This window comes from Ambystoma mexicanum, chromosome 3p (assembly GCF_040938575.1).
Source record: "Ambystoma mexicanum isolate Mex_15411 chromosome 3p, UKY_AmexF1_1, whole genome shotgun sequence".
Taxonomy (NCBI): Eukaryota; Metazoa; Chordata; class Amphibia; order Caudata; family Ambystomatidae; genus Ambystoma; species Ambystoma mexicanum.
Genome location: NC_090925.1, coordinates 411,051,844 through 411,076,656, shown reverse-complemented (window position 1 = coordinate 411,076,656; position 24,813 = coordinate 411,051,844). Strand labels below are relative to the sequence as shown.

General features: G+C 40.8%; 1 protein-coding gene across 1 annotated transcript in view; it reads left to right on the top strand.

Annotated features, from left to right (window-relative positions):
* Window positions 1-24,813, top strand: part of LOC138580499 (protein spire homolog 1-like) — a 1,163,133-nt gene that overhangs the window by 101,350 nt on the left and 1,036,970 nt on the right. Inside the window, exon 3 of the mRNA XM_069651091.1 lies at window positions 20,935-21,117. Within this exon, the coding sequence (XP_069507192.1) occupies window positions 20,935-21,117 (183 nt within the window). The remainder of the gene's footprint in view (window positions 1-20,934; window positions 21,118-24,813) is intronic.

Genomic DNA, 24,813 nt, shown 5'->3' with positions numbered 1-24,813 from the left:
CAATGCACTACAAGTCTAATCCCCAATGTTATCCTATGGGAGTGAGTGAGTGAGTCTGGTGCCACAAGCGCCAAGTCTGACTCCAAGTGGGTCTTTGGAGGGATGGAGAGGCCCTTGAGGGCCATATAGGTGATGGTGGCCTGGCTCCAGCCTGACATCTTGGAGGGCTGGGGACATGAGGGGCAGGAATCATGACAGCCATTTCTTCACAATACACTGACATTACAACTGTACCAACTATTGGTAATGTTACAGGAGAACTAGTAGAAGACATATATTTCATAAACCTCAAGTTGATACGAAGACAGTTATTGCACTGGTTAAAATCTTTCCGTTTCCATAAGTCGTAATAAATGTAAAACCAACTGAAAATATGAATATACTTTTTAATACTCCCAATGTTATTACTGAGGTTACCTGTACCGCACAAACCTCATCAATTTCATTCACCATGCCAAACACTTGGTTAACACTCCCATTTTTTTTCAACAGTACATCCTTCTCCTAATGAAATTGAAAAACTACCTACATTGCCTATTACCAGCTCTAGCACTGTTTCAATAACCAACACAAAATAATACAATACTACCTAATACTGAAACTAGTACTATTCCAACAGTCCAAAGTCCATTAGTTCATTTCACAAGTGCAAACTTCTAATATAAAGGCTCCAAAAAATATTTTTTTTAATCTAATATTACTATTACCATGTCAGTGGGGTAAAAGACTTTTAATTCAGCCAAAATAAAACCACATGCATCATAGCATTTCAACTACTTGTATTCTAAATGTTAGAACTTCTTGTCAACATACCAATAAAATAAGTGATTTGCCAATGCCAACTCCTGTAACATTATACAAACAAAGTAACTCCTATTTAAAGTAGTAGCATTAAAACGTAAGTGGTTTGAAAAATAAATTAGATAATGTACTGATTACTAGTCATGTTTTGTTGTTCACTTGCATGATACAGTTAAGATATTATATCCATTACTTAACCGTGGGAAGGGTCGGGATGCTCAGATGCAGACATTATCATTGACTGGGAGTGTCAAGATGGCTTCCTTTTTAGCATGAAGGATATCACCATCTTGACATGTGTGGTTACATGATCACAATGGAGCCTGCAAACAGACTGTAAAAAAGCACCTGAGGAAGCCCTGCGTGAGGGGTGGAACGCATGGTGACTACAGGAGTGCTTACTCCCGGATCTGTTAATTCCCAGTAAATCCATTTCTAACTATGGAATTTCTAGACTGTTAATAGAATGTTAAATATTTTAAACCTAGCGCAGATCGGGTGCCCTTGTTTATTTGTGCTTCAAATGCTTACCCGATCTGATTAACAGTCTAGTGGGCTTTTGGCAATATGTATGTTGGTTTAATGAGGCTAGGTCTGAAGCCACCAAGGAGACCCCCACTTATAGAGGCTGGGTGTCGGCTTATTCATATATACTAATATAAAAAAGTAGAAAAGATTACTTGGTTTCTTTTATTAAACTACTTATTTAGCTTAGTAAATTCGTCGCAATTGTTTTGTACATACTCCTATTTACTACAAATAAAACATTCATTTTTTAAACCAAAAATATTACTCAAATAAAATCATATTTTGTGAATGTATATCCAACATGTTCCTCTGTAATACTTATAATACATATGTATAAATGAAATTCATTTCACTTTTTAAAGTGTTACAGATGTAGATCTATATCATACATAATAGAACACTAAAAACACAACTTCATACCAATCTAAGAAAATAAATCCATTGATATTGAAAATGTATTCCACACTTAGTATAACTTAAGCATTGTTTTATGGTCTACAAAACATTAACACTGAAAATATTTTTTACGAATGAAAAATGCGAAACCATCAATGTCACAACCGGTTTCCCCCACCAAAGGCCCACACTCGCGCCCTGTTACGAGCCAGCGCTATATCATACCTCCTCACCTCATGGAAGGTGCTGCCTGCACATTGGTGAATATGGAAAGGTAGACCCACGTAGGGTCTCTATCATCAGCCCATCAGGTAAGCATACTGGGGCCTCACACTTTATGCCGTGACAAATTGTGAAATCTGGCATAATCTTAGAAAAATTCAGAATCCATGGGGATATTCTCCCCCATCTCGTCCTTGCACACATCCATGCACCAGAGCCCTCTACAAGGAGATTTTTCATTGTCTTCTCATTGAGATGACCTGGATCGAAATGTTTTATCGCCTCCTAAAATAGCCGCTATGACTCCAAGCTCCCCAGTGTTCATGTATCTGTCCAGCTTCGGCATGATGTTTTTCTGATTGGTTATCCCCTAAAAGGTATCCAATCGGGAGCCGGCAGGCGAATGCTGCCCCCCCCCCCACCAAAGGCCCACACTCAAGGTCACTGTCTATGGCAGACGTGGTCAGTGTTCGTGCCCATACAGAAAGAAAATGAGTCGAGGCTAACTCTCCCTTTTGACTTCCAGGTAATGTTGCACAACCTACAGTAGGCTAAGGGGTATGTCCATTAGCCATATAACTCAACCTTGACCCTGTGCCCCAAACTACACCTTCGATCTTAGAACCACATATGACCAATACATTCTCATTTAGGCCATTGACCATAGCAGAAACTAGCAATGGCATCACAGCGTTAAAACCATTGATGTAAAGGTGACCCCTGCCACCTTTATAAAGGAAACTGCTAATGAATTGGCACCCTTCATCACCACCATAATCAATAGTTCATTTACCACTAGTCCAGTACCTTTGACCTAAAAGAAGCCTGGATGTTACCCTTGCTAAAAATAACACTCTAGAGCCTAATATCCCAACAAATTTCCGGCCCATCACTACCATCCCATTTTTCTATAAAATACTCGACCGTGTAGCCTACCTACAGATCCAACAATTCTTGGAAACTTACAAACTTCTAGGACTGAGACAAACTGGATTTAGACCTGGCCATGGAACAGACAGCTCTATTAGACTTAAACACAAATGGACCAATTCAAAGACAGAGGAGACTTCTGCATCCTCATCCTACTAGACATTGCTGCAGCTTTCGATTTTGGTCAACCATAAAATATTATGTCATCTCAAAACTGTGGTAAACTTCTCCCCTGAAGCCATCAAATCGGTCGAATCATTTCTCTCCAACCGTATGAGTCTTCTCCACTTCCACAGCAGCCACTCCAGTCGCAGTAACATGCGGCATGCCGCAAAGTTCCTGTGTATCTCCACATTGGATAACGCCTTCACAAAGTTACTATTTGACAAACTCGACAACATGGGTATTTTGTATACAAACTATGCGGATGATGCTCAAATACTCATAGCCACCACAGGATGCTATGACACTGACGCCAACAACCTCAACAAAATCTACCTTGTCATCCAGGCCTGGATGGCTCAAAATGAATTATGGCTTAACGATGACAAGACTGAGTTAATCAAATCGAAACTAAACCACCTACACAAAGAATACAAAGCCTTCAACACCATTAATGTTGCAAACAAAATAGACACTGGAGGTCTACATTGACTCTTCCTCACACTTACCAGAGAGGTTAATGGCATTGTCTCCTCTGCAGCCTACACGTCTAAACTTATCAGATTAAGCAGACCCTTCCTCTCAACAGATAACAGTATTACTTTAGCAAGCGCACTGATCCTCTTGAGGATAGTTTATTGCAATTCTCAGTTTGCAGGATCTAGTACCAGAAATAACAAACTTAAAATTGTACAAAATAATGCTATTCAGTGCCGCTCTGAATACACCTAAGAACCAACACATTTCATCCACCAGACGACACATTCACTGGCTTCTGGTCCAAGATAAAATGACATTTAAAATCCTTACTTTAACCCACAAATGTCTTCCTAACAATGCACCAGCTTACCTCAGTAACCAAATTGTCGACTCACTCCAATATACCGACTTGAGCCTCATACACCAACCTCACTGCAACACCAAGATTTAAGAGACAGAAAGCAGTGTAACACCTTCTCAACTCAATTAAGAAATGACCTCTCCCTTTGGTCATTCCGAAAAAGCCTGAAAACCAGACTTTTCAGCCTGAACTCTCAACAATGAAACACTAGGCCTAGCTTAGACAACCCAGTCCTAATCAATTATCTAATCCTATAAAGAATTGCTTTTAATTATCCTACTTGCTATGCCTGCTTTGCAGATCTGTATGTTTACTCTGTATTCTATGCATAAGACAAACTCTTTACATATGTTGAAAGGTAATGATACTTTGCTGTACCACTATATAACCATTTTCCTAAGATCTAGCACCTAGATGCCGTTGGGTTTTGTGTGCTCTACAAATGGCAAATAAAGGCTTATAATACATACTATAACATTTTTTATTACTTAATAAATATATTGAGAAACCAGCAATATTGAAAATGCGTACATTAAACGACGCATATAAAAATATACTTGACCTATAATGTATATGCACAATTTTGTAGTAAAGAATATATCGCTATAGCAATTTAACATATTAAAATTGAGTTGCGTAATGATGGGCAGAAGAAATTGAACAAGTACATAATGTTCATATTATAACTCTGAGAACCTTATTTGGTATTTTTCAAAAAGCTTCCCTGGAGTGCTGATTTTGAGTGCTGATTCTTACGGACCCCCTGCTTCAACGCGGTCTGAATTGAGAACTTTACTCTTCCATGGATATACACATCTGCAATGATGAATCACCTGGTAGGGGAGCTTAAAGGACATAGAATAACCTACACACAAACGTGTATATACTTCATTACAGTTGTAAAAAGCCTGTAAAAATTGTTTCTTTTGCTTCCTTAGAGTGGGCCTCCCACATTTCCCAGAAGTCTACTAAATCACATGCATGCGTGCTTTCGCGCATGCGCTTCTCGGTAGTGCGGATTGTGAGTGCTGTTCAGCTGTGCAGCAGGGCAGCCGGACAGCACTCAGTCAGCGGTCCCGACATCTGACTCCCTGTGTATACCCAGGAGAACCACTTTATCTGTGTAGATCATCCCTGTGTACCACTCGGTTATGTATACTTTAATAACTGCCATGCCAGTTGGATAGTGACCTCATGCAAAAACGCTCCATTTGAACCCTCTTTGAAGCTGTATACGCTGCCATCCCTGCAAAAATCTACTAAAACCAAAAAGGGCGTGGTGTGATCCAAATCAGCTGGAGGCCTTCTTCACCAATTTTGGTCCCCCCCATTCAGAGACTTGCCCGCGAACTTGCATGTAAATGACAAACCGTCTTACTGGATGAGCCACTGATAGAAACTGGATTTTTGCTCCATGCGAGGAACGCTGAACCATTACACGTGTCAGACGCTGAAATTCTGGAATGTAATTCACTAAGTCAACGACTCCTTTCACGTACCAACTCCAGCGCACACGCAAGTAGAACTATTTTAGATGTTCCTCCCATTGTCTTCGAAGCAAACATTCATGCTAATGAATATATTCACAAGTCGTTTCCACTTGTCCTTTGCACGAGGACCATACTAAGAGTGTAAATGTTAACACAAGCGACAAAGAAAACGTGTAAGATTCATGTGTAAATGTCAAGACGAGCCTATGTGCTTCCTCCTCACCTGAATCAACGAACACGAAAGACTGATCCAGTTTGTAATGTAATTCGAAAACTCTAATGTGTAACTCTGCCTCTGCCTACAGAGCCGCCCTATGGAGCGGAAAGTGAGGTTATCGTACCAGAGACACAGATGAATGAGAAACCTGCACAGTGTGCTGAGTGAAACAAGTGATTTCGAGGTTGATATGTTAAAGGAGTCACATTTGTCAGGCTCTCCAATTTTAAACCAAGAAGAAAACCCTAAAATATTAGATTCAACAGTATCCTCTGACATTTTAGACAGACCCGAGACCTTCATTTGGATTCAAAAATCCCATGCTACCAGCCTATTAAAACTTCTTTGGCTGCTCTGAATACAGGCCTTTACAGTCTGACAAAAATATACACCTAGAAACTAGAATGGAGCAACACTCCACAATATTGACAAGTATAAATGCACATTTTGCCCAGGTATATTCTCAATTAAATCGGATAATATGGGAATATTGGAAATGAAATGAGAAATAACATCCTCTAACACAATCTGTGAAATCATGACATTCTAGAATCCAAAAGGAAGCTCAGGCTGGGTCAAGATGTTTTTTTTAAGACTAATGAGCCTTCTTGTGTAGCTGCCCCATGTCTAGTAAGCCACCCTTTAGAACCTGCAAATTTCCCCTCATCCCCCATGGTGCAAGAGATGAGCACCTATAATGATGCAAGAGAGCCTCAATCCCCCACCCCTGGATTGTATTGAAATGAGTGAGGATGCTCACTCTAATCTACCAGCAAATGAGATGGTATGTGATCTATTTCAACCGCTAAAAAAACAATGTGAAACAAAATAATCAAAGAACCAGACTTGCATGAATAACCTAAATCAAATGATATGTAGACGTAAATTCATAAAGGCCCTTACTCTGCCCATACCTACACCTAAATAAACTCGAGCGACGAAAAGAAAACTTGTCAAGAGGAAACAGAAATTAGTGTTTAAGCTACAAATTGTCCAAAACAATGCGATCAGAGCGGCCCTTAACATTCCTAGGCGCCAGCATATATCTGACACCAGGCGCAACCTGCACTGGCTCTCTATCCCACATCGCATCTCCTTGAAGTCCCTGGCGCTCTCACACAAATGCCTCCACAACCAAGCCCCTCGCTACCTGGCAAACAGATTCTCTTTCCACAATTCCACCAGACCTCGCAGAGCAGCCCAAGCCAACTGCCTTGTCATCCCGCGTTTTAATCTCCAAAGATCAGGTGGAACCAGCTTCCCCATCCTGGCAGCCAAACTTTGGAACTCACTCCCCAATGACCTTAGAGCAGAACCTTCCTTCCTGAAATTCAAACACCTTACCAAAGCTTGGCTATCCGCCCACGACAGCTAACACCAGTTTACTGCCCTACTTGCACTTTGACCTACTCTGCATCCCTTATTAACTATCCTGTAAATCCCTGCCTTATCGATATTCGCTTGAATGTATATTTTGTAAATTTTGTAAATCTTCCTGTAATACTCCTGTACATTGCCTTGTCATGCTTTCATCTTGTTGTAACTAAGTTAAGCGCCCGGTTGCCCCTGGGCCTGGTGCGCTATAGAAATAAATAAAATACTAAATACGAGAATATAAGGTCAAGCCCCTCTGCCAGCATCCGCTCAAGAAATTGATATGAGCCTATTAATTAACTGAACTACCCATTGTGTATCACCAGACTTGTTAGACGAGATAAATGAAATGGAAGTAAAAATGCTCTCAAATATTTGAATTTCTCAATCCCAATATTGGTCCAATAGCCTCCAAATATGATACAATGGAAGAGAGAAGACAAGATATCACTAATAAAACCTTTCAAAATACTTCCTGATTTTAAGTACAATAAAGTAAATCCGATGCGACAATTGCAACTATTGAGACTAGAACAAATTTAAAGGATAAACAGTGGGCCATGAATCCAACAAGGTGGAGCTATACTCTGAGATGCTTCACTCTGATCTATGATAGGCAGCATAGGGATCCTTATCCAAATAGAGCTACCATTTTAGCTGCCTTACACACCATCCTTTCCCTCAGAGCAAGTCAATCTAGAGGCATTGAATCCGTTACCATAGCTAGAAACAGCCGGATGGATGTGGCGACGATAACATTTGTCACTAGTAGTAAGACAACTACTCTGGGATTCAATGAAGAGCATTTATGAAAGCGGATTAGATATGCATCACAAGGAAACCTGTCTTCATAGAAAAGCAACATCCCCCCCTTTAAAAAAAAAAAAAGTTTCCACAGCAAGATCGCATCAAATGTGTGCCACTGTTGATCAACTGTCGGGCCCAATGGGAAACTTGCAACAAGGTGTTTTCTATGAGGGTATGCTGCCTGCAAGCCCTGTAAGTAAAAATATGAAATGGGCATGGCTGACCAAAGAAATAGCAAAAACCAATTGCGTACAACAGGAGTAGCTCCCCAGCGAATCAAAGATTGCAAACCTGATTGGACTTTCTCTTTATGAAAGACTAGTCAACAAACCTATATTGTTGAGTAGCAACCAGAAGGAAACTAAGTTGATAAAATGTGATAATTCGTTCTTAAATGTATGCTGCTAATGCAATCCTTTTTTCTTATGTTCCCCGTCACCTTTTTTCTTAATCTCCACTTAACTTAAAAGTTTTTTCTGTAGTTACAATGACAATCACACTTTGATGTAAACACTATTACAATTGAACTTGTTTTGTGAATATTAATTGGTGTGCAATGAACAATTTTGTTATTTGCAGAAAATGGGTACTTTGGCAGTTTGACAATGCTCAATACTGTAGTATTAACATCACTACTTATGATTCATGATCCTACCCTTGGGGGGGGGGGGGGGGGGAGCCTAAGGGTTAAAACACATTTCAGCAACAACAAGTTCGATTCTGAGTAATAACTGTAATTGAACAACATAAGATGCCAAACAATCAATTATAATAGATCATCAGTGTGACACAGTAATCTGACATTAAATGTTGGCAACTTCCTTTCATTTGACAAAATGATTTACATTGTGTAAAGATATGTAGAAAAGTGTCTGTTTAAAATTGATCTTTTCAAATTGTGGAAATATTTTATTTTGTGCATGTTATACAAAAATCAACTTAAATCTCAGTGGATTATAAGTCTACACAAACATTTTGGGAGACTAAGATATTAAGAGAACCGTTAATAAAGTGGCGCTCTATAATCATGTGCCACTCTATGCCAGGAACCTTTCATACAATTGTTTAATAAGATTACAAATGTTGTGTGCCTTATCCTTTGTCACAGTAGCTGGCAACTGGATGAATTTATATTGGGACTTTATTCTCCAACTGCTGCAATGTTGTAACATTGAAACTGCAATCGCTTACTACCATATGACCGTAACCACGTTCCTCTTTGTGCCCTAAACATTACATGTCATAAGCGGTGTCAGTTATGTCCTTGTCTATAAAAACCCATGCTGTGTCCATCTTGTTTGAAAAACCGCTCCCCAACATGTTTTAGCCCTATGCCAGGTGATGCGCCTTGTTCAGAGGGTGGGTGGAGGGTGGGGGATTTAATTATGGGGGTGATCAGGTGATGTCTGTGTAGAGGAGCCATTGTAGAAAAGCCGGTCAGTGGGATTTGAATAACATTTGATGGATTATGCCATACTATAAGTCGAGCAATATATTGGGTTAGTGGATTCTTCAATACATATTCTTTGTTACTTTCTTTGGCTGGCCTTACTTTGTACAATCTTAGATTTCTTTAAATGCCCTTTATCCCATATATAAGTTCTCTACGAGACTTTGCAAATTTATTCTCCTCCTACTTTAACTTGTAAACAATGTACCTTGGTCTGGTGGTAGAGACGATAAATCTGTGGCTGTTCAGTTGTACAAATTTGTTGGTTGGCCTTCTAGGTGAAGTGCATTACTATTTCATGAAGAATTGAGTGACTAACAGTGCAGGGTCCCCTCCTTAAATGCTCAAGTGTACTCTGAAACATTTCGTAGTGACAACGTTTAGGAAACCATTGTAGGGTTGAAACATAGGATTTCCTTTCTTTGTCTTGCCCTTAAATCATTCAGGAAGGCTCCTTGAGTACACGTTTGGGATGATCAATCTTTGACAAAAGAACATGGGGAGATGTAGTGAAGATGGTAGGAGGGAGTATGTACCTTTCATCTAAATAAATAAGATATGTAAATAACGACGGTATTCTAAACTAAAAAGGTTTCAATCAAATTGGATATGACAGAGGTCATTTTTGGTGAGCCTGTTGTGGTATTTTGGTAAGCCATTAAATGCAGGCAACTGCCAGATAACTGTTCTTATGCTGGGGCCACTAACTGTAAGCCAAGACTGTACTTGGTACACTTGATTATAATTTCATGATCTTGCAGTATTTTATTTACAATACCATGTTAAGCCTTTTTGTCGGTATCTCAGAATACTTACTAAGTCATCTGAACAGTCATTTATGTAACCAGCCCCTAAAATTAACCCAATTCACAACCACCAACTTTATGTACTTTATCACAAGCAGCAATATGAAGTTACTGCCTGTAGTAAATTGCAACTACCATTTGTTCACATTTGTCTGTTACCACAAGAGACCAGAACACCTAAGTACTCTGAGGCTAATTCAACTGTTTTTGTTATTTTTATAGAAAATTAGAGTTATGCACAAATCAAGACGTGCAATACAGTTTTTTCAGATAACACTTCTGTGATTCAAAAATGGAAATGAAATGCTTACAACTCCCTGAGATAAGTTAGCTCTTGCCACAATGGGCATTAAGCAATTTTTCTGTGTTGCAGTTCAGAAACCGTTATTAATCGACCTTGAAATTTAGCATTCGCTCTTTGCAGCTCACTGCCATCAGATTATATCTACAACATGCTGCTTGGGCAGTGAAAAGAAAACGCATAATAAACTACAAGATTCTCTAGCCTGCGCACACCTCAGTTTGAACCTTTGTGCTCATCTATGTGATGCCTCATTCAACGGAGCCAGAATACTCCCTCAATTTAGCTGTTGGGAGTAGTCTCCCAAAATAGGCTGCCTGGCCAGAATTCTTCATCTGGTTTTCCTCCCACTCGTCAAATAAGGATCCCAGTCTTCTCGCTGGCCTGCCTGTTGGTGAGTGCCGTACACTTCCAGGGACAATGTCTGCTCAAGATCCCAGAGCAATAGACAGTGCACCAGCTGAAGAGAGCCGAGCCTCTGGAGACAGCCCCATTTAAAACCATCTGCCTGAGACCTCCCATGGATATGTTTACTTGGATAAATTGTTGAGGCCTGACTAAAGTGATATAATTTATTTTGCATTTGTAAAGTGCACTGTAGCCCTCGGGTATTAAGGCGCTATGAGATGGCTTAGGGAGGCTTGATTCAGGGTTACAAGAATGCGGCCCCAGCAGAGACTTGAAAACATCATGCATCTATCGGAACCACCTGCCTTTTGGCAAGCTAAATCACAAGAATTTTCTAGAAACACATGATTAGCCTGGCTGCTTAGAATGGCAGCAAACGGCCGACAGTGTTAAATTTCTCCTGCTCAGCATTCCTGTACTCCAAATGAACAAAAGGCCTACTTTGAGCCACATTAAACTTACCGCAGAAACAAATCTAATTCTCCATTCTTATTTCTTGCACGTCCAGGTAACTTTGCACAGCCTCCATTCAGCTTACCAAATTGCACCAGAAAATGTATGGACTGAGCTGCACTGAATATTGGTAAGGGATATGTTAATTGTTAGGGGTTAATGATTAGTAATCGCTAGTCTTTATGCTTTAATGCAACTCAGTCCATCTTACTGTGGTGTTGTGCAAAATGATAACATCAGCTGTTATATAAGGCCAAATTCAAAACCTTCCTTTTTGCTGGCATGTGCACTATGCATTTACAATACTGACACACTATATTCATCAGTGTCCCACATCCGAGTCATACCCTTGTTGATAAGTGTGGTCAGTTTTAATGTGTTGAACTTTGGAGCCTTAGTTAAAATTCAAAACCTTGGCTGAAATTCGGAGCCCGCTCTTCCTACAGATACAAGTTGAATACCTAAGATACTGAAGAGCGCCCTGAAGATGGTCCATCTGGCATATAGAGCTGGAACCTCTCTGGGAATAGTTTTTTCAAACAAGGTAGAGACCACATGTCTTTTATAGATAAGCAAACAACTCTGGAAGGACACTTGCATTGTTTTTTATAATTTTTGTACCAATTGATGGTAGTCACAAATAGTTCTGGTTACATATATTATGAAAAGTGTGTTCACGCGGAGATTTCTAAAACAATTCAGCTATTTTGTACATCATTTCATTTAAATCTAAGGCTGTTTTTTTTTCTATTTTACAATCTGCTTTGCAAGTGTTTACCTAGAAGCATGTGTCTCCTTTAGACAATAGATTAGTGATGTCTTTCATTATATTGTGATCTTAAACCCAGCAGATCTCTTGTCTCAACACAGAGCACCTGCCCTTCTTTTTTTTGTTTCTATATTTCCATCATGATCCTCCTATCCATATTTAGTCCCTCTGCATCAAGAAACCCAGAGACAGCCATATAGGCAGGCTTTTCCCTTGAGTGTTGATCATTCTTATCTTAACTATGGTCCAAGTACATGTTGCAGTCCTTTGTGTTGTGATCCACTTTTTGGCTCATGAACAAGCAACTTTAGCTTTCCTCCTCCCTAGTTCTTGACCATTGCTCTACCCTCTATCTGTTCAAACCGGAAAATATGGATGTACAGCCCGACCCTCTTGAGGAATCGGTACAGGCTCTAGCCCAGTGTACCCATATGACAAAGAAACCAATGTGGTTTTGAGAAATGCATTTCTTAGGAATGCTTCCAGGAATAAAATGCATACTGGAAAAGTATTTTATTCATACACCATTTCTAATTCTCTATTACAATTCTAAATGAAGAACATTGTCCAACTTTCAGCAATACTTTTGCTAATTAATGGTAGATTATAGCATTCGTCTGGGACATTTAACCTATTAAATTGACCCTTATGTACTGAAATCCCTTCCATAAGTACACCAACACTTAAATCAATACAACAAGCTAACTAAATGAGGTGCCAATCTCATCAGTCCTTATGCCATTTGGCACATGGGAAGAGACTGTAGTTGATTTAGCCCTAGATGTTCTAATCGCATCGCAGATGCACTCGCACAAGTGAGTCAAAGCAGAAATTGCTTTTACTTGTGGCTCCAAATGCACATTAAAAATGCAGTTGTGCAGTCACAGCTGGCATGCTTGGCACTTTAATCAGGAAGCATCCCCAAAAGATGAATCAAAGTCAAGCAATGAGACTAGGTCTGGTTGCATCAGATAGGAAGTTCAGCTTTAGTTGTCTGGCGTACTGTCTCTTAATAATTTAGATTGTTCAAATAGTAATCCGAACTTTGCTATTAGTTAACATGGTGCTTGCCTTCATGTGGACAATGGAATCTATGGTCATTTGTCTGCTTGCAACTGTAGAATTTAAGTAGAGGTTTCAGAAGATGATTCCGATTTGCGGGATTTGCTACTGGGCCGTCCTGTGGGACCTAGAGGTTATACCCTGGATCAGAGAGTCCAAGGGGCATACAAGCAGAACTATCTCATTCTCTCAATCCATGGAGAGTGTGGCACAAGCTGGACCAAAAAGCATGACATAGGCCCAGACATGAGGTGCCCCCTTGAACTGTTGAGATCATGTCCCTAAGAGAAGACACAATCCACTTCCTCAACATTGTGCATGCTTTATTGCACAAATGGGGAGTACCCTTGAGAAAGCAAAGAGAAGATATTGAGGATGAGTACCCCAAAAGGAAATGCACCAAACGCAGGTTCAAAAGATACACAGATCTTTATTCTACAACTGAACAGTTTTGAAGGACAAAGCAACAGATGTCTATCAGGCCCTCAGTACAACACAGCAAAATACCAGCCCTGTTCGGTGTGTTCAGTGAGTGGGGCTGTACATCAGAATAGTTGCACCTTTTATACACTCCAAAACATGATGTCCAACCCACTTGTAAGTTAATGAATCTCGGATCTAGGGTTCGTGCCGAGTTCGATCCTAATTTATGCATTTAGGGGATATCCTTAATACATTTGCCAACAAGTTACAATAGCAACAGTGTCTTTGGATTTCATATTGAGCCTTCGTACACATTTATACAATATAGTTAGGCAAGTGTTCACATTAGATGCTTGAACAGTATTGTGCACAATATATGTTCATGGATTAGCTTTGTTAGTGCAGGTAATCCTCTATACACAGGTCAATGAAGGATGAGGTGTCAGTACATGACCCTAACATTTGGCCTGCGGGCAGTTTACATATTAACTTGTACACCGAGGTCGAGACGGCCATGTTGCATTCAAAACGACGCTGTCCACCATCTTAGAACACAGGGTGACCTTTAGAGTGAGAATCTAAAATGGCGGATGAACCTAAAATGGCGGCTAACACAGATCGAAGGTCAGGACCTTGCAACGCGGATTCCTTCACAGAGCGACTTGGCCTAGGCGACACCCTACGGGGCCAGGGCAAAGTGGTGGTGCAGGAGGGCAAGCAGTGAGCATGCTCAGAGCCTTGCACCACCGCCTCACCCAAATTCTAGCCAAGGGCCGAATTTGACCATCCGAGGCCCAGGGGCCTCTTGCCCCAACAGCAGACCTATGGCTGCCCCAGCAAATTCTGCGGTGTCCATCCTCTCCATGCTTATCTGGAATCCTCACCTGAAAATTGAATCTCCTGGGGTTTTTTTTTTGCTCAACTTCTTTTTGATAGACGGGGAGAACCCTGCACCTCCCCACCCACCATTGCTTTACACCAAACCTCACTTCAATTTCTGGGAGAAATGTGAGCAGGGAAATTCAAGCTAAAACGGTAGGAGGGAAAATAAATCTTTCAATACAGCAACTTCTCCACAAAAGCATGAGAGCCTGCAGCCACCAGTTTGAGTTTACAGCAGCACCACTATTTTGTGGTAGCTCTGTGGGGCTGTGGTTCCTCCAGAAGTCCAACTGCACCACCAATGCTAATGGCTCGGGGATGAGCTGGTCCTTCCTTGCTGGTTGAGGGGTTCTGTGGGGCCCAGAGCCTTGAAGAGAGGTAAGCACATTCGTTTCTAGTATCCAAGTTTTTAATTTTATTTACAATGAAAGTTGCAGTTGGTCTCTGTGTGTGTTGGTTTAAAGAAAAAAGCCATTTTAAATTGTGAACCTCCTTTTCAAATATTCCTGTTTTGTGGAATATTTTCACCAAATAAGATTTAGATAAATATGTATTGTGCTGTACTGTTTACGTGTTTAGAGGGAGGGCTGTCCAGCTGGCATTCTAAGTGTATGTAGAGCCCACAGATTGTCTGCTGATTTGTGTGGTGCTGAGATACGGAGCGTTCCTAGTGTACTCTTTAGCGCTGTTTGTTAAGTTAGGCCACTGGTCGATGACCTCTCAAAAGATTTTGTTACATTGGATATGTTATGGATTTCTCCTGGGCAACTTTGGGTGTGCTCTAAGAGAAATAATAAAACTCACAGCAGCGAATACTTTATCCTGAGTGGAGGAAGACCTGTCTGGGCCTGTTAAACTCTGGACCGTTATGAATTGGGGACTTCCTAGATTTGACTGATAGAACTACCAAAGGTGTTCTGAAGCAAGTCCTTTATGATTGGTGTTTGAGACGCATTTTAAAGAATTGAAGACAAAGTTCTTTACCTGGCTATGTCTAGGTGCTATTATGTGCACCTTATGAACGCTTTTTGAATGTCCTAGATCATCAGTTACAATTTTTACATCTTGAACGAAGAGTGAGTATTAGCCCACTACCTATTTTTTTTTTATAAACTTGCATTGGAGCAGTCTCCACATGGAAACCTCTGCTTACTGTTTGAATAAGGAGTCTCTAACCCAAATTCCACTATTATATATCAACTTTATAATATACCTAGGTGAAGTGGTTTCTTTTTTGGGAAATATACATGTTTGTAAAGTTACAAATAGCATTGTATGTGTGTAAATTGAGCACGGGGTCATGTGCAGTAGTGGGTGTAGCCAAGTAATTGAGCAGGGTTTGAACTTGAGGAATGTGCCATTTAGAAATGGTTGAGTAATAAAACAAAATGTACAGACCTGGCCTTGGGAAGCAACAGAATGCTTTCAAGCTACGTGGACGGGAGGGAGGGAGGGAGGGGGGGCAGGTTGGGCAGAGTAAATTGTTAGGAAAGTGGAGATGCTGTAAGGCTCACGTTCAAACTCCCCCTTCTCACCTGAGTCTTCCGAAGAGCTCTCCTTAAGTGTAGCTTCAGACTTCTTTGGGTTCTTCTTCTTCTTTGTCTTCCTTAAGCTTCCCACCTCTTCTGTCGTGACAGAGTTGAGAACCTGCCCCCGGGGACCCCTCAGGGGGCCAGCCTCGCCCCAGGGAAAAAAGCCGAAAAGGCAGAAAAAACCCTGGATAAGGTAATATTCGGATGGATGGATGGATGGATGGTAGTTCCAAAGACCAATTGTCCAGCGAGTGTAATAGTCCAATTAGTGAGAAGGCTGATAATTTGCCATCCGGGAATGGCAAAAAAGATGGATAAAAAGAAGAAACAAATACTAAAGTGGACAGAAAATAAAGGCTGTAGAAGGGAGACGGCTAGCGCCGGGAAAGTATAGTGATAAGAAAGGAAGCAAGAGCAGCAACACAGTGGATGAAATGAAGTTTCAGAAGGGAAAACGCGGCGAGCACCGTGAAAGTAAATAAAGTGAAGGTAAGAAAAAACGGTAGTAAGGAAACACAGCAAAACGCTGTGTGAAAGGTACGATTGGAAACACTAGAATAACGTAGGACTGAAAATGCACAGGCACGGGGAAAAGGGGGAAAAAAGGAGAAAGAGCAAGAATGATTACTAGCAAAGTCACAAGAGTACAAGCGAAGTAACAGGAGGGTACACAGATACAACGCACTGGAGGAGGGGGCGCAGCCGGAAGTTATAGGACAAGCCGCCATGCTGGATGAGGACTAGAGCGTGACTCTGAACAGGTTAACGCCTCCAGTAGTCCCAAAGCCTCCACCCGCCGATCCTGACAGATACAAGAGTGGGGAAATAAGAATTGGGGGAGCAAGAGGGTGGGTAATTGGCAACCAAGAGAGTAAACATAGGGGAGCAGATCATCTAATCTCAGGTTATGTGGGGAATGGAGGGAGAAGTGGATGGTCTTCATCTCTGGTGTTGATGGAAAGAAGGTTCCAGAGTCTGGGACGTAGACCGATAAGGTCTGTCTACTAGTTCTTTCCTTCCTGCACAGGTGGAGTTGGTCTGTGCATGTTACAGCTTCTGGTGGATCTTGGGCTAATTTGTCATTTTACTATTTCTTTCTGGATGTAAATTGCACTTTTATGATTAAAATTAGTTTATGAAAATGAATGCACTGTTTGTGAACCAATGCTTACATTTATTTTAATGTGTGTGTATATGGATAGCAATAACTTGTGTGCATTTGGTTTGTGGTGTAATGCATGTTTTTAGTAATGCTTTTTATTTTTAAGGAATGTGGTTCTTGTGTATGTTTTATCTCTATAACTGCAAGAAAATAGTTGATTTAAAGGTGTAAGCTCCTAAAGTTGGTGTGCTCATGTGTGTTGCTTTTTATTGGTGTTTTTGCTGATCCATTCTGTATTAATTGTGAGTTTTTTTGCTTAGTTTTGTGCCTTATTGAAGGTCCATTTTTGTTGGCCTCGCTGATTTCTTTTTTTTTTTCATACTTTAGGTTTTGTGTTCATGATCGGTGGGGCAATTCCTTTTCCTCACCTGCATGTGTGAACTGTGACTAAGCTTTCATTTCACTGTAGCTGCATGGATGTCCCAAACATGAATGATCTACCTGGTTGTGGTCTGTTTTGATTTTAACCTTTTTTATTAATGGGAACGTTTTCATACACCAGAAACAGATTGGAAAAAAGAAAAATATAATAAAAGAAAATCCCCACTAGGGCGGATTCAGGGAATGCATACAAAAATGCATTTTTCAGTTGTATTAATTCATTTTAACCTACCCCCGTGGACTAGGTTAGGCAAAAGATCATTCTTGCTGGGGATATGGACTGCTCTCACAGTTTATAAGGATGATGCCAGCTTACTAACTTGCAATGTTTCTGCAACCTGGTAATTGTCAGAGCTCTTTTTCCACTGTAATTGAGTTGGGTACACAAGATGAGAAAAATTAGTTGTGTAATTTTGTGTGTAGGAAAAAATACATAAAAATGTCAATGTAACAAAGGGTATGCTTTAGTTCCCCTGAATGTTGTATGTGTCCTTGGGTGTTCCTGTTCCTATACCCAGGTGGGGGAGGGGGGCAAACAAACCAAAGAAATTATGAACTCTCTTAGAAAATTCCACAGCAAACAAAAACACACTTAAAAATTAAAACAATTATTTTAGTATATAATTTTAGAGTCTAAAGAATAATCCCATAAAAACATACATAACATGTCTGTTCATTCCAACAAATCATTTCATGTCATTTTGTTACAATTGATTTCCACAAATTACTAAGTCTGGTAAAGTGTAAAACAGTCTTCCAGTTCCATAAGTCTGCTTGATTTGGGTTCTAAGACCCAAATCCAAATGTCCCGTGAGGCAAGGTGGTCTTTGTCTTCATGGTTCCCTAATACTCTTTGCTGGTGGCTGGCATTTTCACCTTCTAAGGCAACCCCATCCTTCATCTTGCAAAAGTGTGGAGTTCTACCAACAGGTTGCGGCAGTGAGTGAATCTCTCCAGCAGTTATTCATTCTCTCAGGTTCTCTCTGCTCCCTGCCCATTGACCACCTCAATACAATGTGCTGTTTCCCAAACGCCCTCTTCCCACCTGCTGACTAGATTCAGTACTGTGCCGATCTTGGCTGCAAATATGTATTTGTTAATTATGTGACCTATATTTGCTGTGCATTAGACACATTATTATACAGGTTGAATAGGCACACATTTATGCCAATTCAAACTGTATTGCAGATACCAAAATGTAATTTTAATAAAATAAAAAAAGGTTAAACCAAAAGAAACCCAGTCTACAAACATCATAAATAATATTAAGGTAACAACATAATACACTTTAGTAATGCATTTAATTTTTTTTATATTAAAATCTAATTTTATGAGCACCTTAACGTATCCTGTGTGTTTTGCAATATGTTGGTTTCAAAAATTCTTTGTAAATATTAACAAAAGCAGCTTAACATTTTGTATTAAAAACTACAGTTTGCATTATTTACTAAATTGAATCTAGCACACATTGCATGTTTGCCTTTTTATGCATACTGTAATGACTTTAAATGTGTATATATTGTAATTTGTAGAAGTAAATGTTACTAAGCTTTTAAAGTATGATATTTTAATACTGTTTTAGTCTACTTTTTATGTTTAGTAAATTATATGCAATTACAATGAGTTACTGAAATGAAGCAGCTCCCAGCCTTCTTTGGTTGACATGCTAGGTTTATAACCACCTTCATAGGTATCTTTACCGGTAGTTTCACAAGTGACTCAAGATACATAAAGGACAATAAAAACTGGCGGCCCATCACCCAAGAAGAGACCTGCCCAACTGACCAGGCTGGAACCTTCACCTATACATTTCAACACTCAGGCACCAACACTCCACATCATACATTCCTTCTTGCCTGGGAAAGCCATACACAACGCCCCCCCCCCCCTTTTCATTAGGACAACATACACCACAAAGTGCTACACAACACACCTCCCCTCTTTGCCTTAACACAACAATCACAGGTGACACTCCCACCTATACACCCATTCACACCGACTCATATCACATGGGTGTGCACACTACATGTGCACTTACACTCCCACACACAACACACCCGGTGCGCTGCCCAGGCACACCGGGACCAACAACCAATATAACTGGAACACTCTGCAACCTGGAGAGAAGATGGAAAGAGCCACAATTGCGCGCACACAACCGCCAAGAGCAGCGGTCTATGTGCAAGACAAAATAGAAGTGGTGTGAAAACCACTGAAAGCTTGTTTTTGACCCTGCATGACTTCTACCCACAGTCACGCCCACACATAACCAGGAGCACTACGACCCAGCACACATACCTTGTTTTACCATGCGTCACTTCAACTGCAGTCACACCCCGACTCTGACTGGGGCGCTACCACCAGAAATGACCATTAACCGTGCATGACTCCTACCACAGTCGCACCCACACTGTAACTGGGGACGCTACCACCCAGAACCAACGTACACATGCTATGCCTAAGATACTGACCTGGCAATCTCATACCATCAGCAAAACCAAACTTAAAATTCGGCATCAACATCTCCAAGGCACACCAAACTCATTGGAGGCGCTACCCCCACAATACAATAACAAAGCAACCAATTTAGATATTTGGGCTGATTTTTTTTTTTAATTTTTTTTTGTTTTTTATTTTTTTTTCTCTCTCTCCTGTGGGGGGTAAACCCCATGTTAAAAGGTGTTGAAAACACGATTAAAGTAAACCTCTTTTTAAACTGAAGGCCATAATGTCGAAATCTTGCATGCCTCGAAATATTACTCAACTATTTATTTTTTCATGCGTTGAAAAGCCAAAGACTTCGTATTAACCTTAACTATGCTTTGCAAAAAGGCATAATGTAGATGGTTGTATCAGTTTGCTTGTGCCCTCTCAGCAATGGGTAGACTAAAGTGTTGATCCAAAAGGGGGAAAAAAACAAGTCTGTTTTTTTTTTTTTTTTTTTTTTTTTTTTTTTTTTATAGGCTAAATGTAATTTATTTGCAAGCTTTGGTCTTCACCTCTTCCTCACCCATAGATGAAATGAAGCATTTGACAAATGCTACAGCTTTTTGGGACTGTTTTAGTGTATCTGTCTGACTGATTTGTAGCTTGTTCAAAAAGGCATGCATTAGAGATGTTTAACACCCCCACACATTGCTGTCTTCAAGATTGTGCTCGTGTTTTTTCAAAGCACTAGTGCAGATAGAACATTGTTACGTTAAAAAAAAAATACTAATCCGAAACTGGCCCCTAAACAAATATGAGCCAAATTATAGATCTAATATAGCACAAATGAAACGTGATGCCATTTTAAACTTTGTGGAAATTGAAAGGGAATGAGAGAAGAAAAGGCTGTAGCATTCCGTCTCTTAGGTTTTCTCTTTGGGTACCGGGCAATTCTGTAAATGTGATGTGCAAGTAAAATGTGTTATCAAAATGATTGTGTTTGCACCAGAATGATTTGTGACTTGTGTGAAATTCTGCCTTTCATGGCTTCTATGCTTTTTCCAGGGCCGACTTTTTAAACATTCTTTTGTTTTTTAAAACTGGTTTCAGGTAATCTATTGTCTGGGGTGGATTCTCTACAAAGCTCTTGACTGGGGGATCCCTTGCGATCAGGAACGAGACTTGAGCCAGCCACTTGAGGAGCTGCTCTGTGCCATGCTGGGTTTCGATAGCCAGAGTAACAAGCCCGGAAAGATTATAAAACCCAACTTCACCTTCAAGACAATTATAGAGGTAGGTTTATTTCCTCGTCTAGTGAGAAATGAAGGCGGTAAATTGGGTGGTATCAGCAGTGGGACAAGTTGGTGCATTTAACATTTGTTTGCTGCAATAGGTCAAAACTCAGACACTTGGGGGAAGATCTTGATGCACCTCTGCCTGCCCCTCCCTCTGTAAACTTCCCTGGCGCCTCGTACATGCTTAATATTTATACAAATCTAGAAATGTTTCACACAGCAAACCTACCTTTCTTGGTTAATGGCTACTGCCCAGCTCCTATACATTCCCTGCTACGAGATTGCATGCTCTTGACTCCTCAAAAAAAACACTGTCCGAACAACCCCACAAATGAATATATTTCAGCGAGTGTTTAGTATAGCCCACCTCTGCACCCCTATACAACTGGTCGGCAAGCTCCCAGCCATGGGGTGTACTTTCCATCAATACAAAGCGATTTGCTCTCACGTTGTCTTGTTTACTGCTAATTTCTAGACAGGCCATCTTCTCTGCCAAAGCAAACCTGTGTACAATTAACTACAGTGGATGTATTTAATCGCATGATCACAAGTCATTGTTTAAGTCCTGTGCCCTGGAATGACCTACATGAGAATAAGTCAAATTAATGGGGAAGCCAAGAGGTGGCATGTACCAAGATTGTGACCAAAGCCTGAGCTCGTACTGAACCTGCCACCAAATGGAGTTAATTATGCTTAGACTTTACTGATAATGGAGGTCTGCAGATAACTTGTCTTTATGTCTGCATAAACCAGGATGAAATCACATCTCCACATTCTACAGCAGCAGCACACATGGTGGTGGTGTAGATGTGGCATGACTGATGTGCTGCCCCTTCATGTAAAGCAAGTGAGCATGTGGCTGATCCACCACTGGATCGGGGCATTCCACCTGCTCTAGTTGCCATTCAGCAAACTTAACTCTCATTTGTGACCTCTAGAGGACCATTTCAGACCAGATTAAGCCATCCCTGCTTCGGAGACTATGCACCAGTTGCATTCTACTCCATCTGAAGTCTGAACGCATCTGCTATGTTAAAACATAGGGAACATCATTGCCCAGAGAACTTTGAGTTCCTGACCATCTTAATGTTGCCAGTGATGTGCACACCACCATCATGGGTACTGTTCCCATGACCTTCCCTGTCCGTGTGGCAGCTGAAAAGGGTGGTCATACCCTGTGCAATCTGACAGTAGATTGCTGGCTTGCAGATCATTCAAAGGCTTGCCGCATATGCGAACATCACCTTGGATTTTTTTGAGGAAGTATTTCATGGTTCCCAATTCTGTACAACATGCAGTAGTGAACGGCAGGCAAGCACTAAAATGTTGTTCCTGCCACATTTGCACTCCCATTGGTGTGCAAACTTAGCCACTGAATGAGGGGTGAAGGGTTGTGAACTATACTTGCTGGGAAGACAAGGAACACCATTGTGCACTTGTACCTATTGAGCATGTGTCTAAGCCTGACTATTCGCTGGATGCAGAGGACAAACTGTGTCAAATTGATATTGAAACCTTGATAACTGCCCTCAAAAATCACAAGTATGATCCACCTTACTCAATCCTACATACTACTTCTTTTTCTGAACTAACGGTACGGATTGCTGCTCTCAAGCTCTTTAGGGAGCAAACCTCCCAATAGATCCTTGGTACACATTGAACTAGCCGAGATGGAAGCTTTAGGATCAGTGACTGAAGGCAGCATAGAAGAGGGGGGGGGTGGTGAAGTAGACTTACCTGGCAATATTCTGATGGAGAGAAAAATGGTCTTGTTGCGCAAGACCGTAATGAATCTAGAAAGGTAGAGCTGGTCAACAGAACTTCATTTGTATGGTATCTCAGATGGATTAGAGAATGACCACTGACTTTTCTCATGACGTTCTTACCAAACTACTCAGCCTTCAGAGGTCTACTACTTTAGACATGCAAAGTGCTGACAGTCTTGGAGCAAAACCCAGGAGCCAAATGGCAGCGATGATGCAGCACTGGGTTCCATCGTCTTCGTTGTGCTGATTATTCAAGCTGTCCAGATTACCTCTCTTCTTATGGGATTCTTTCTCAACCAAGATTGTATCACCGCTACTTCTCACAAGCAGGAAAGGGTCCCTTCGAGGAGACTGGTGATTTGAAACCTAAACACAAAAAGCAGTCTAAACAACTGGGGCCTCATGAAGATGATGCATGTAGACGAGACCTATCTTCGAGGAGCTAAATTACCTTCAAGTCTATATTAGTTGGATCAATCTGTTCTGTGAATGGAGGTTTAATCAATGACCACACCTGAATTCCATAATGACCTGCCCAACATCACATGATTTAGTTCACTCCAGCTTGCATGGTCTGAATGTCACAGTACACTTAAATCGCTTCGGAAGGTTTCGGGATTTTCACATAAAATTCAAATAGTCAATGCCTTTATTTCTAGCCGGATTGACTATTGCAACACTTTATGCCTTGGCCTGCCAAAGGTCGGTCACCTTCAAAGAATACAAATTGCAGCCACCGGAGTGCTGGTGAAAGCTGGTCGAAGAGTGCACATTTCGCCAATTTTGCACTCTATGCACTGGCTATCGGTGGAAAAACTAATAAAGTGTAAGACCCGGTGCATTGTGTATCATGTGCTGTATGGTGTATCGGGTAACTTTATCGCCTCAACTCCTCTGTTATGTTCCAGGTAGATGTCTGCGCTCTGCTTCCTCCAATCTACTCTATTCCCTCTTATATTTAGATAGACAAAATGGGGACGTTGCTCTTTCTCCATTCAGGCAGCACAGCTGTGGCACTCTCTTTACTTTAAATGTGTACAGTGCCCCTCAGGACCCAGAGGCTTATGGGCGCAATCGACAAATATAAACATACAAAGTGGAGGTTAACTGGAGGGGATGCAATTAATAAAACCTAAAAGTAATTGAGCTCTTAAGGGAGGGCATTCCAAGCTGCAGGAGCTGCTGCATAGAAGGCACCTTTTTTCAGTTGAGTGAGTAAGCATCTCGGCTCTTAACTATTGTATATTTTATTCAATAAGCGCATTCTCATATTGCTCTTTACAGTCTAAGCCTCACTCAAATACGACGGCCCAGTACACGTGAGGCTTTTTGTGCACCATTATTAAAAGACTGAACTTAATCCTTTCTTCAATAGGTAGCCAGTGTAAGCTTCTTCTTGATTTAGTTACGTGATCGCTCTTTCTGAGCCGCGCAGTTGCTCTTACTGCGCTGTTTTGTATGACATGAAGTGTAGCATGCTATTACTTGTTAATGCCCACAAGAGGACTACTACAATAGTCAATCTTAAACCCAATAATGGCTCTTACAATTATCTCGCAATTTGATTTTCAAATAAATGGCCCGATTTTGGTAAGCAATTTTATATAATATGCTGAAGGCGGCACCAGGCTACTTGTGCCTTCATACTTGGATGTTGGTACCAAAATAGTACAAGGGTTTTAACCTTTGTTTTGGTTTCCAAATCACAACCTGGTACCCTAAACATCTTGTAATTGGCCCCTGGTTTCTTGATTTTATTTGCTGTCCCAACTACTATAAGTTCACTTTTTCAATGTTTAACACAAGACCATTTTCCACCATTGATGCTTGAATGAGATGATAAACCACATTCAATCTTGACGAGTCCTGCTCATAGTTACCAGATAATTGGATGACACGGGTGTCATCTGCGTAGTTGAACTCAATTT